Raw genomic sequence first — 13,389 nt, 5'->3', positions numbered from 1 at the left:
TTTCTCCTCTTCTGTTAGTCGTGTTTTAGCCCGCTGGTCCTCCAGGTGGCTTCAGACATGTGGCAGTTGCGTCACAAACTACATAGTTCCTTCCATCACCATGCCATGCAGGCGCAGAGTGAACCAGGCGTAACGCGGCACTTGCAAAATTCGGCCGTTGAAGCTGACGACGCACTATTGCTAATCGATTGCATAGTGTAGCCGTCACGAAAATGCCCGGCGCAAATATGCGCATGGCTTGCTGCGGCATCCCACGATCCCCCCTGTGACGCGTGGTGGGGTTCGTGCATGAGGGGTAACGAAAAACCACGAGGGCTAAGGGAGGGGTTGGGAAGCTGCAGCTTGGGTACGTAGCTACCATGCTGTCAGAAAACGGCTGAAACTCTGATCGATGAGCGTAAATGATGCTGCTTCCACAAGGTCCTATCTTTGGTGGGCTGAAGACATGCCTAGGTATAGCAGAGCTGTGGACGAAGACGGGAGTGGTAGCTAGGTACGGACCGCCCCGCTATCGGCAGCCTGTGAACGCGGAAGAGGGCAGAAGGGATCATGCTGGATATGCTTCCTTCTTATCAACCCGCATATTGTGGTTGACGTGAGATCATCCGTTTGCATCATCGGAACCTCTTTCACTCACGCGCATGCTACGCATTGAACAGCACTCTGAGAAGAGAGAATTGTTATCATTCATTACCAATGCAGTCGAATCGTTATGGCTCTATCGCCAATGCATATGCAAAAAACGCCCAAAATGCGTTGCGCTGCTGAGCACGCTATTCGCTTTATCGTACAAGTACTTCGTCCCAAGTGAGACTCGCTCAGTCGTCGTCCTCACCAGACTCCTCTTCCTCCTCTTCCTTCTTCTTTTGTTCGCGCTTCTTGCGGTCACCCTTCTTTCCCTTGAGCTCCTTCTCCCACATCTTGTTCGCGGCGTCCTTGTCGAGATCTGGGAAGACAATGTCGAAGACTTCCTTGTACCATTGGACGGGGCGGCCTTCTATGCCCTCTTTGATGTTCTGTGATGTGTTAGCAGACATTCCCACTTTTGTTTAGAATAGGACAGCATACCTCGGGTAGTTCAAGCCAGTCGCTCATGTTGTCGTGTGGGAAAATGACCGTCTTTGCGCCCGCTCTCCGTGCAGCAACAGTCTTCTCACGTAGTCCACCAATCCTCAGCACCTTGCCGGTAAGAGTCAGCTCACCAGTCATGGCAACATCATCCCTGATCTTCCTGTCAAGTGCCAGACTGAGCATGCTGGTCGCCATGGTGATGCCAGCGCTCGGTCCGTCCTTTGGTGTGCCACCCTCGGGGCAGTGAAGGTGTATCCTCGCGTGTTCGAAGAACTTGTTCTTGGGGAACTCGCGGGCCATGATACTCTTGGCGAACGAGTAGGCTACACTGGTCGACTCCTTCATGACGTCCCGAAGCGATCCACTGCGCTCAAGACCGGGCGATGAAGATGCTGAGAGCGCGTTCTGCACTATCGATTCTATGTAGAGCGCTGAACCGCCCATCGACGTCCATGCCAGGCCCATGGCCACACCGGGTGGCGTAAAGTCGTATAGACGATCTGATGTGAAGATGGCGGGTCCGACGTAGTCCTTCAAGTTGTCCTTGGTGATGGAGACGTGCACGGAATCTGGGATCTTGAGCGCGACGCGAGGCTTCTCGGTGGTCTGCTCCTCGATGTTTTCTGGTGTCTCCTTGAGATCGCTCTTGTCCTTGTCTGACTCCTTTTGCGCAGCCTTGCCCTCTTCAGTGAGCGCTGCAGCCTCGGGGAGAGCATCTTCGCCTACATCGGTAACAATCTTCAGCGCTGACTTGCGGTACACCTTCTCGATGTGCTTCTTCAGATTTCGAACACCAGACTCGCGACAGTATTTGTTGATGAGCTCAACAATCGCATCGCTCTCGAGAACGACATCGGCGTCCTTCAGCCCACTCATCTCCTTAGCTGCGGGAGACAGGTACTTTTCAGCAATGGCGATCTTCTCGTCGGAAACGTAGCCTGACAGTCGAATCACTTCCATACGGTCAAGCAATGGTTGTGGAATCGTCTCATCCATGTTTGCTGTGCACACGAACAGAACCTTTGAAAGATCGACAGGTACATCCAGATAGTGGTCCAAGAAGCTGTTGTTCTGCTCTGGGTCTAGCAGCTCGAGAAGTGCTGATGCTGGGTCGCCGTGGTTGCTGTTGCGTCCGATCTTGTCGACTTCGTCAATGAGAACAAGGGGGTTCTCTGTTTGACATTTCTTAAGCGCTTGGATGATGCGTCCTGGTAGCGCACCAACGTATGTCCTTCGATGACCCTTAATCTCTGCTACGTCGTACATACCACCGACACTGAAGCGGTAGTACTGACGGTTCAGAGCGCGAGCGATCGACTTTCCAATCGACGTCTTACCCACACCGGGTGGACCGACCAAACACAGAATCTTTCCTTCGACTGTGCCGCGCAACTTTCCGACAGCGATGAACTCCAAAATGCGATCCTTGACATCTTTCAGTCCGTGATGATCCTCGTCCAAGACTTCTCGCGCATGCTGAATACCAAAGTTTTCGGCGCTGCGCAGACCCCAGGGTAGCTGTGTGAGCCAGTCAAGGTAGTTACGAGTGACGTTGAACTCGGAACCGTTGGGCTCAAGACCCTGTAGCTTGCTCATCTCCTCTTCGAAGACCTTGCGCACGGCTTCAGGCATAGCCAGCTTGTTAGCCTTCTCGTTGAACTTTTCGATAAGCTTGTCCTTTCCATCCGATTCGATGCCGAGCTCGCGCTTGATACCCTTCATCTGCTCCATCAACATGTACTCGCGGTGCTTCTTGGTGACTCTGGCATTAACATCGTCGGCAACCTTCTTTTGCAATTCCGCGCTAATGAGCTCCTTCTTGAGCACTTCCAAGGCCTTGCTGAGACGCTTCTCAATGTCCATCTCTTCAAGCGCATCCTGTAATTCATGCGACTCGGCTTGTGCTACCGCGGCGGCGAAGTCAGCAAGCTTAACAGGATCTTCCCCAACGTTCATGGTGGTGTGGACAGAGAAGGTCGAAACATGGTCGCGGAACAGCGGATTGAGCAGTGCCACTCCCTTGAATGTGTTGACAATCTCGTTGACCAGCACCTGGATTGTCTTGTTGCTCTTCAGATCGAATGGCTCTTCGACCATGTTCTCGACATCGGCAATGCTGACATTGCGACCCTTGAGAATGGTGGGTACGAGCGCTCCCTGGGCTGCCTTGGCCTCTTCTGTTGCCTCCTCGAAGCTAGCGACAACATCGCCCTTGGATTGTGTTGCGCCTGCCTCCGGCTCTGGGGTGTCCGCACTCTCACTCAGTGTGCTCTCAGCCACAGATGACTCCTCCTTCGCTTGCGGTGGCGACTTGAGACCAGTCATCTTTATACGGCGGTGTGGGTAGAGGACGCAGGTCATGGCGAAGTTGTCATCAGCACCCACGGGGAATGCGCTCGTGACCTGACAAAATGTGCCCACGTCGTACACCTCGCTGGGATCGTGGATGACGTCCTTGTCGGCACCATCATCCTTGAACATGAATGCACCGATGTAGGGCTGTCCTCGCTTGACCATGTCCGCAATTGCCTGTCCGACCTCTCTATCTCTAATTGTGATGGCCTTGTAGAACCCCGGGAACAGCGGACGCTTGACGAGCGGTATCGCCATGACTTGCGGGTAGACGTCGGGTATCGAAGGCTTGACGAGGGCTCGTTCGGCGCCCTTTCGCTTCTTGCCACCGCCGTCGCCGCCTGAACCGCTTCCTCCTGCTGCGCTGCCTCGCCCAGAACTCGCCTTTGGTGGTATTGGCTCAGGCGCATCGCTCTTGCCCTCGAGCTCTTCTGCTCTTTTCTGCTCCTTCAACTTCTTGGACTCCTCTGTTTCTTCCTCCTTGGCCTCCTCCAGCGGCTCTGGTGGCGCCTTTGTATCATCTTCCTTCCGTCTACCCAACGTTGTGGAGAAGCTGCGGTATGCGAAGAGCGCGGCGGGCGGCGAGGAACACCGGTGATGTTGCCGGGCAACCAGAGATGCCGTGCATTGTGCGGGGAGATGGCGCGACGAGGCTCTAGTGGTGATAGTCCTCGCATTTGATCGTGAGGCCTGACGAAGGGCCGCCCGCCACGGCAAGTTCTGTCCGTGGAACATGGTGAAATGGCGTTATGTCGGCGTGGGTGGTGGTAATACTATACAAAGAATGAAAAGAGTGCACGTGGGGATACGTGGCACTCGTAGTATGACCGGGAAATCTAAGAAGAGGGTCGGGTGGGGTGCAATGAAGGTTGACAGGTTGTAGTGGCGGCGTGTGAATTGCTCAGCATCCTTCCGAATCTCGACATCATCACCGCCCAAGCTCCTCCGATAGCCCCGATGGCAAAACCTCGGCAACACGCGACACTACCAATCCGCCTCCAACCACCGCCTTTCTTTCGATTACTGCTCGATTCTGGCACCTCAATCCATTTCAACCCTTTCTCCTTCCAATCTACTTCACGTCGCTTGCTCGCAGTCACTTTGCCATCTATCGTCAGGCTCCGACCTCGGCTTCTCTTCCAAGGTTCATGCTCGCCGTTTACGTTTCCAAACTTGTAGAACATCATCGAATCCGATCGAAAGCAGCGAAGACCGACCGCTCGATCTTGCTTATACATCACATGCGCCTAGTAATCTCGATGCGCGTTCTTGCCGCAATGAGGAAAAGACGCGTATCTGGTCATATCGACTCTTAACTCCGTTGTAGGGCGCAATCTCGTTCTAGGGTGCGAATGCACATCGTGCTTCTTACAGCGTTCCTAGATATGCCCCGAATATATACTCCGAATGCGAAATTGCATGGAATGGTGCGCACAACAAGCCTCAATGCGCGTGGGCGATGCTTCCCCAAGGGCGCTATGGACGTGGCTACACGCGTGGGTCATGTTACCGGGCCACGTAGAGACCCCAGCCATCGCGAATCTCATCGCGCGCTCACGTGAGGCCGTGTTCGAGAGCAAGCCGTGTCGCATATTGTGGCATACAAAGCGTTGTAGCTCACTAATTGTAAGAAGAATGGTATACATATACTTCAACTAAGGGTATATAACATTGTTTGCAAAACATAGCTTCCTTGTAGGCGTCTGACGGGGCACCAATCCAGCTGATCCCGGTGCTGTCCCATCCACGATGGGAAGCCACGACGGAGTGACGATGATGGAGAAGATCCACCAGTTCCCTCTTGGCCTCTGCTCAAGTCACGTCAATTAGCGGGCGATCTTCCCACGCCAATGGTAGGTTCCACGATATGGTCACGCTAACGTCATCGCGTTCCACACATGCCAACGGCATGATGTCCGCCCAGCGCCGAACGCTTGTCACAAGGCCAGCAAACGGCGGCTCAAGTACTATGAGATCACTCCGAATCTCATCATACCGCTATACTTTACCAATGCAACAGCCTTCATTTTGCTCAACCTCCACAGCGGTTCTAACCTTCACTCAACTCACGATCAGCTAGTGTTTGTAAAGCGACATCACCATGTCACATCATTCGTCGCTCAATGACAACACAGGTACGCTTTCAAAGTGAACCACCCCAATCGCATGTTCACTAATCCATGATAGAAGGTGCATCTTTACCTCGACGCAAGAAGGAAGTGCAAACCCGCATGAAAGATGGCAAAGAGGTCGAACTCCACACTTGGGACGGTCCAAAAGATCCTGACAACCCGTACGTACCTTGGACTTCCACTTATACTCAATTGTTGACGAAAGCCAGGTTCAATTGGTCAACTAAGTACAAATGGTTCTTGACAATAACCGTTTGCTTTATTTCCATCTTGACAGGTCTTCCGGCTGGGTCTTACGGCGCTGGAAACGAATACATGGCAACACTATTCAACGTTCAAAATGAGCCGTTTCCAAACCTTTACTGGGCGACGTGTTCGTGGAACATGGGAGCCGCTCTTTTCCCGCTACTATTCGTACCTTTGACCGAAAACACGGGTAGAATGCCTGGATACTTTGTACGTTTGTGGATGGCCGCATAACTCGTCAAATCGCTAACCCCTACGCAGGTCGCCTACATCGTGTTCGAATTGTTCCTGTTCGGCTCAGCCTTTGCCGATAACTTCGCAACCTTGGTCGTCACCCGTTTCTTCGGCGGTGGCGCATCTTCCGTTTCCATCAACATCGTGGGCGGCAGCATTAGCGATGTATGGAAAGGTGACAAAGCTCGGAGTCTGCCAATGTCCATTTTCGGCTTCACGTCCGTAGCTGGTATTGCTCTTGGACCCTTCATGGGCAGCGCAATTGTACAGCTTGGCTATCCTTCCACGGGACTGCAATCTCCTTGGCGATGGTGAGTATTGTCATTACCTGATTGACCCAACTAATGAACATGCAGGATCTACTACATCCAAATCATCTACAACGCGGCTCTAATTCCAGTGTTCTACATCATCCTCAAGGAAACTCGAGGCGACGTCATCCTCAAAAAGCGCGCCCAGAAGCTTCGTAAAGAAACCGGTCGCGAAGTCTACGCAGAGTCAGAGCTCGAGAAGCCCTCAATAGCCAGCCTGCTCAAGGTTTCATTCATGCGACCTACCAAGATGCTATTCACCGAGCCTGTCGTCACCTTCTTCACTCTTTGGATCAGTTTCGCCTGGGGTATCCTCTTCCTGTTCTTTTCCTCAGTCGTCCAAACCTTCAGCGCTAGCTACGGTTTTGGTACCTTCCAGACAGGTCTTGTCCAGTTGGCCATCACGGTTGGAGCGCTCATTGGTACGCTTATCAATCCCTTACAAGACTGGATGTATCTTCGCACTGCTTCCAAGAACAAGGAACGCCCTGGCAAACCCATACCCGAAGGTCGCTTATATACCAGCATCCCTGGTTCCTTGCTCTTTACTGCGGGATTGTTCATGTATGGATGGACGTGTCGACCAGAGATTCATTGGATCGTGCCTGCGATAGGCATTTGCATCGTTGGTGTGGGCATCTACTCTATTTACATGGGTGTAGTCAACTACCTCACGGATGCTTACGAGAAATACGCTGCTTCTGCACTTTCAGCCGCATCGCTTGGTCGTAACACGTTTGGAGCTTTTCTACCTTTCGCCTCATACTCGCTTTTCCAGAACCTAGGATTTGGCTGGGCTGGCAGCCTTCTGGGCTTTGTCGGGCTAGCATTGAGTCTTGTGCCGGTGGTGCTACTTTTGAAGGGCCGCGAGATCCGTAAAAAGAGTCCTTTCATGTCAGAAGCCACATTCGACGATGGAGATGACGATGAAGCAGTGGATGATGGCAAGGATGGTGCGAGTCATCGAGGTACATTTGGGCCAGCGGGCGTCGCAGGTGGGCCACCCGGGGCAGTGGACGAGCGTGTCTAGATGGCACATGAGGTCGTGTAATTCGGGTGACATGTAGTAAAAAGGTCTGCACGAGTATCCTTTAGATCATCAGCTCGTGTGTCATTGGTGTGCCGTCTGAACACCTTCCGCCTGAGATCTTTCTCTACAACGTGCAATCGGGCTATCGCTTCGCAGACCTCAACCGGGAGAATTGAGGGCTATATCGTACTGTTATCTAACCCAAAGCTGAACGCGGAGACCATGTATTCACTAGCAGAGTGGATGTTGCGAGAAAGGGTCCGGTCAAAGCGCGCTGTCGCAGGCAACTCAAGCGCTAGTCCTGGAGTGGGCTGCACCCTGCGTATAACGTCTACGACGAGAGTATTAAAGGGACTTCTCTTGTTCTTCCACCACCACTTGTACGCTCCTGGGTACTTCGTATACATCGTCTAGTTCATCAGACGCTCTGTTGTAGCTCCCGCGCACCTCTACCGTTGGCGGCCAAAGCGACTGTTATTGTACTACTTCACGAAGCCATCCCATCACCACATTAACTTCGCCGGACTATCACATACCTACGACATGGCGCATCCACCCCAAGGACTACTAAGCCTCCCGAATGAGCTTCTCCGCGATGTCGTTGCGCCCCTCAGTCCAGCCGACCTCCGCCACCTGCGTGAAGTCAACCACCGAGCCCTCGACTTTATCCTCGACTATTCTCGACCATGTTTCACTGGACTCGCCGAGCTACCAAACGTGCTTATTTTGGAGGTTGTCGCGCATTTGACCGACAGGGATCGAAGCCGACTTGCACGGACGAACTTTCGATTCTACTCCCTGATTATGGACGCTATCCTGGACAAAGAGGTGCGGACACAGGGGGTCAAGCTACTCGAGTTAGCATTGAGGACAGGAAGCAAGGGCTTGATGAGACGACTCCTACTCAAGGGTACGGATGTGGATAGACAGTTTTGCCATGGCTGGGGTTACTATCTCAGTGACAGCTGTTACTTGGCAAGTTCACATGCCACAACACCTCTGACATCCGCTGCGTACCACAGCGACGTAAAGATGGTCGAACTACTCCTACAGTTCGGTGCAAACGTGCACGCACTTTCCAACTACTGGATCCATGAGGGATACAGAATGGGTATACGGTCGGCCACACCACTATCATTTGCAGCATATCTTGGAAACAGACGCATAGCTGAACTGCTCATAGAAGCGGGAGCGAGTCCGACAATCGAGGGTAGGTCTGAGATGCTCTCTATAGCTATGAATAGACGACACGAGCCCATCGTTTCATTGCTTTTACAAGCCCTAGACTCTGCAAAACAGCTTAGCGCGTCAGTCATAAGAGAGCTCATCCAAATGGCTTCCGGACAACACTTTCGATCCCTTTCCACAAACGTAATCACACAACACGAGCACGTCATCCTACGGCATCTACCCCCTGCATCAGTCGACAAAGGTCAAGTTCCAGAGTATATCCTTGCAGAATTCATAAAGTACGCTGCAACTGGAAAGCTCGCTATGGTTGTCAGTCATCTTCTACAAATCAGAGGACGACTACAACTCCAGCAAACAAGCTATCTTGACTCAGCACTACAAGGTGTTATCTCGCTTGACGCCTGTAAAGAGAGCGTCCTCAAGAGGGAGCTGCATCAAGATGTCTTTCAAATTGTTCAAGCATTGCTAGTGCGTGGTGCAGACCCCGATGCTGTTGTAGAAGGAAAATCTGCTCGAGACATGGCGGCAGCTCATCCAGACCCGAGAGTGAGGAATCGACTGGCAAGAGCGGTACACCCAAGCCGGCCTACCAAAAAGCTGTCTTCACTGATCGGACGGTCATTAACCAATCCGTCGCAAGCTTTGTCAACATATCGTCGGCCACAAGAGGATCGACACTCAGCAAGCTTATGGGACTTTGTGGGGTCCCGCAATCAGCACGATCCACGTGGAGGCCATAAGAGCGATGAGGATAGCGTCCCCGAGAGTAATGACGTTGTTACAAGTGGTGATCAAACCCAGGGTACGGCGATGTCAGCTCCAACGACCAGCGCTATCATGTCTGAAGAGCAAGCAAACTTGCAAACAAACGCAGCTTCGCCTCCACATTTACATTCACAGCATGCTAGCTCGGAATTGGACTCAATTGTCCCAACACAAAGCGCATGGGTCAACACTTCCTCGAACATTCGTTCCGCCCCTACCGCTGAGGAAAAGGACTCGATGGAAAAGCCCATCATTCGTCCCAAGCCAACAAGAAGGATGCCTAGTCCTCATAGGTACAGGGTTGAGATACCCTTCGGATATCAGAGAAGCAAAGATACACCAGCAAAGAAATAGGAACAGAGAGTCGAAAAGATAGGTCCTCATTTGATCTCTAGTCAGTCAGGCAATGTCTGGGTTCATTCGAGACTGGACAGTAGATGAAGCAAGACAGAAAGGAAAGCAATGGTAGACACGAGAACAAAGACAATGGAGCTGATGCTATGAGCGATTCTTGTATCTATTCTAAACACTACATATTCAAACATGTTCTAATACCCGTGCATGTCCAGATGCACACCCATGGGTACAACCCGGAGGAGATCGTTCGGTCAACTCAGAACGCAACAGCCTTCATACCGCGCTTGACGGGCATGTTGGCGATCTCGTCGCGGCGACGAGATGAGGTAAGGAAACCAGCAGGATACTCGACAACGGCGTCGCCAGACTCTGCCGCTGGGGCTGGTGCTGCGGCGTCGTCGTTCTGCTCTTCAGCAGCGACGGGCTCGGCGTCGGCGGCTTCGTCTTGCTTGTCTCCCTCATCCTTCTTGTCGTCCTCTTGGGCGGCGTCTTCCTTGTCGTCGGCTTCAGCTCCGTCTTGCTGCTCGGCTTCACCCTCCTGTGCCTTCTTGTCCTCTTCCTCTTGCTTCTTCTTGTCCTCTTCGGCGGCTTTGGCGTCTTCGTTAGCTTGCTTCTTCTCTTCCTCGGCCGCCTTCTTGTCAGCTTCTTCCTGCTTCTTCTTCTCTTCCTCAGCGGCTTTAGCGTCGGCCTTCTCCTTAGCCTTAGCGTCTTCAGCTGCCTTCTTCTCTTCTTCGGCAGCCTTCTTCTCCTCTTCTTTGGCAGCCTTGTCGGCCTCTTCCTTAGCCTTCTTGTCTGCCTCCTCTTGCGCCTTCTTCTCTTCCTCAGCGGCCTTCTTGTCGGCCTCCTCTTGTTGCTTTGCCATCTCCTCAGCGGCCTTCTTCTCTTCCTCAGCCTTCTTCTGCTCCTCTTCCATCTTCTTCTGCTCCTCCTCAGCTGCGCCCGGTGCCTCGGTGGCCGCAGGCTCAGCAGCAGTCTCGGTGGCGGAAACAGTCATGTTGGCAGAAGCAGTTGCGTTTGCAGCCTCACCCATTACCAAAGAGAAGCTCTCAGTGACCATGGGTGCAGGTGGTGCAGCGTGGGTCATGGACATGTTACCGGCGGCAGGGGCTTCAGGAACGACAGTGACGGCAGCGGGAGGAGGCATAGTGTGCTCTGGTGCGGCCTGAGTCTCCTGAGGCGGCATCTCAGCTGGTGAAGGCATCTCGGCAGCAGGTGGTGGTGGCATCATGGTATGCTCGGGTGCTGCTTGGGTCTCGTGTGCAGGCATCTCGGCTGGTGGAGGCATCTCAGCGGGCATCTCAGCAGGTGGCGGTGGCATCTCAGCAGGAGGCATCTCAGCCGGTGGTGCAGGCATTTCCGCAGGTGGTGGTGGTGGCATCTCAGCCGCAGGAGGTGCCATGGGGTGTTCAGTGACCATAGGAGCTGGGGGCTGCTCGACCATAGCCGTGGTCATCGGTGCAACAGTCTCGTGAGTGATGGCCTCGGCTGTAGTTGTTGCTGCAACTTCCTCAGTGGTAGTGGCTGCGGCTGAGATACTGGCCATCTCCTGAGATACGTGCATGGCCTCCATAGCATCCGCAGAAGACTTGTGAGCGGCATCCTTGGCCTTCTCAGACGCGGCGTGCATGGACTCCATAGCATCTGCAGAGGCCTTGTGAGCGGCGTCCTTGGCCATCTCGGAGGCCACGTGCATAGCTTCCATAGCAGCGGCAGATTCTTGGTGAGCCTTCTCCTCTGCCTCCGCTTTCGCTTGGTGTTCGGCCTCCATCTTCGCCGCAGCTTCCTGATGAGCCTTCTCCTCTGCTTCAGCCTTGGCTTGGTGTTCGGCCTCCATCTTTGCAGCAGCTTCCTGGTGCGCCTTGTCCTTGGCTTCCGCCTCTGCTACGTGCATGGACTCCATAGCGTCGGCGGCTGCCTTAGCAGGGTCAACTGCTGGAGCGGGCGCAGCCTCGCCCATGTGTTCGGTACGCGCCACAACCCTCGACGGGATGTCGACATTCCTTGGAAGAGGGCCAGCGGCGACAGCGGCCGCTGAAAGGAGGGTGAGAAGGGGGTATATCGTCTTCATTATGGGTGATTTGGGTGAATCGAAAAGGACAGGAATGAAACTTGAGTCTTCGTTATTACGACGAGAAAAGAGAGAATGAAGAGCTCAGCTCAATAAAATTAAACACTAGTGCACGGCACTTTGAAGAAAAGAAGGTAGGTGTTTGAAGAAGACTTGATGTGAGAGTGGGCAGAACTTATGAGGCTCGGGGTTTCGCGATATATGTACCTTGCCCGGTTCCTTCGGCATGGAAGAGACTCAGGACCTACCCCTAGAAGCAAACAGATCATCTGGAGCAGTTCCACACTTGGTAGTGTTTGATGGATTCCCGGCATCGTTTTCGCCATGTCGAGGATGCCTTGAGGCGGTTAGGCGCCTAGGCAGGGTGACGACGACGCTGTTCCCCCACCCGTCTCGAACACTTACAGCTGCCTCTCCACTGTGTAGACAGCATTGACAGTGCTTGGCATGGACGTTACCGGGCCTAATCCATGTTCGCGATGAGGCGCACGCCGCGATCGACCAATCAGATGCGTACCTGACGAGGAAGAGGCAGAGAAGCCCGGATCCGCTCGCCAAAGTCTTGGCCTGACAGGAACCGTCGGAGAGTATGTAGCAAGTCAGGCTGCAGGAGTATTGCAGTGTTCAGGCTCGCTTCATCGGCGGGGACGCATGTATGCGTGTTGGGGTTGTGATGCGGACAAGGTTTCAGCAGCCCAAGACGGGCAAGTGTCCGGGTGTCATGGCAGCCACGAGCCTCAGGCCCAAGCCACAACGACGTTCGGAGACCGACATGATGTCAAAACCTTCAGGGAGCTGTTTGGACATTGCACCTCCGAGCGTGAGTTTGCAGAATTTGCAGTCGGGAGTCTCTTGGTTTCATGACACTCTAGGTCTCGGGTGCGATATCGTCCGAGGTCGAGAATGTTCACCAAGCAGTGATGGACGTTCTTTTTTTCTAATAAAGGATGGACTCGTATAATGGGGCTATAGCGACCAAGAGAATCGAAACGATGATGCAAGTATTGAGCAGTCTTGAGCATCTCCCCGCATGAGAAAAACCAAACATGTTGGCTGCTACAATAGCATATACCATGACTGAGTTAATCTCAGGCCTACGTTAATGTCAGATTATTGAGCTCTGCTGAATTCATTCCGGTGCTGGCTGCAAAGATGTGTTTGACTTCCTACTGGAAAAAGGTGGCCAAAACGTTTGGTTCCTGGCTGCCTGGCATCAGAGGAAAGATTCTGCGAGATGCAGATGGGTCAGATGCGGTGAACAAACGTCGACGTGTGTGTTTCTCGTATAACTTGGGTCTCGTACGAAAACGCCAGGGCTGAAACGTAGTTAGGGGCTTTGGGTAGAGAGGATTCTAGAGTCTACTGCTTGAAGTGTATGTTATTTAAACTATATAAGTAGCCTTCTAACTAGAGCACATCTACGCTATTATAATATTATAAAAAGAGGTATAAAAAGAGAAGTATTATTAATATAAAAGCTTATAAGAAAAGGTAAGAGCGTTATACTAGCTAGTTAAGAAACTTAACTTATATTTTTACTTATTATAATTAACTACTATATAATACTTTTACTAGTAACCTTAGAAAGCTCTAATTATACTATTATAATATAAGTATACTACTCTTAGTCTT

At 52.6% G+C, this 13,389-nt stretch overlaps 3 protein-coding genes across 3 annotated transcripts; 1 reads left to right on the top strand and 2 right to left on the bottom strand.

Annotated features, from left to right (window-relative positions):
• Window positions 1-818: 818 nt before the first annotated feature.
• Window positions 819-4,158, bottom strand: PIM1 (ATP-dependent Lon protease pim1; the record flags this gene model as incomplete). Its single annotated transcript, XM_049399077.1, has 2 exons — window positions 819-1,016; window positions 1,069-4,158. The coding sequence occupies 2 exons, from the start codon at window positions 4,156-4,158 to the stop codon at window positions 819-821; spliced, it is 3,288 nt and encodes a 1,095-aa protein (XP_049254868.1).
• Window positions 4,159-5,335: 1,177 nt separating this feature from the next.
• On the top strand, window positions 5,336-7,376 carry J4E88_005440 (uncharacterized protein; the record flags this gene model as incomplete). Its single annotated transcript, XM_049399076.1, has 5 exons — window positions 5,336-5,387; window positions 5,611-5,716; window positions 5,765-6,011; window positions 6,063-6,346; window positions 6,392-7,376. The coding sequence occupies 5 exons, from the start codon at window positions 5,336-5,338 to the stop codon at window positions 7,374-7,376; spliced, it is 1,674 nt and encodes a 557-aa protein (XP_049254867.1).
• A 2,569-nt stretch (window positions 7,377-9,945) lies between these two features.
• J4E88_005439 (uncharacterized protein) lies at window positions 9,946-11,757 on the bottom strand (the record flags this gene model as incomplete). The annotated part of the gene is made up of 1 exon (XM_049399075.1): window positions 9,946-11,757. The coding sequence occupies one exon, from the start codon at window positions 11,755-11,757 to the stop codon at window positions 9,946-9,948; it is 1,812 nt and encodes a 603-aa protein (XP_049254866.1).
• Window positions 11,758-13,389: the final 1,632 nt, after the last annotated feature.

Source organism: Alternaria novae-zelandiae (assembly GCF_023758075.1).
Source record: "Alternaria novae-zelandiae strain BMP 2774 chromosome Unknown scaffold_10, whole genome shotgun sequence".
NCBI lineage: Eukaryota > Fungi > Ascomycota > Dothideomycetes > Pleosporales > Pleosporaceae > Alternaria > Alternaria novae-zelandiae.
The sequence above is the reverse complement of the archived record's forward strand: the minus strand, read 5'-3'. Positions and strand labels throughout refer to the sequence as shown.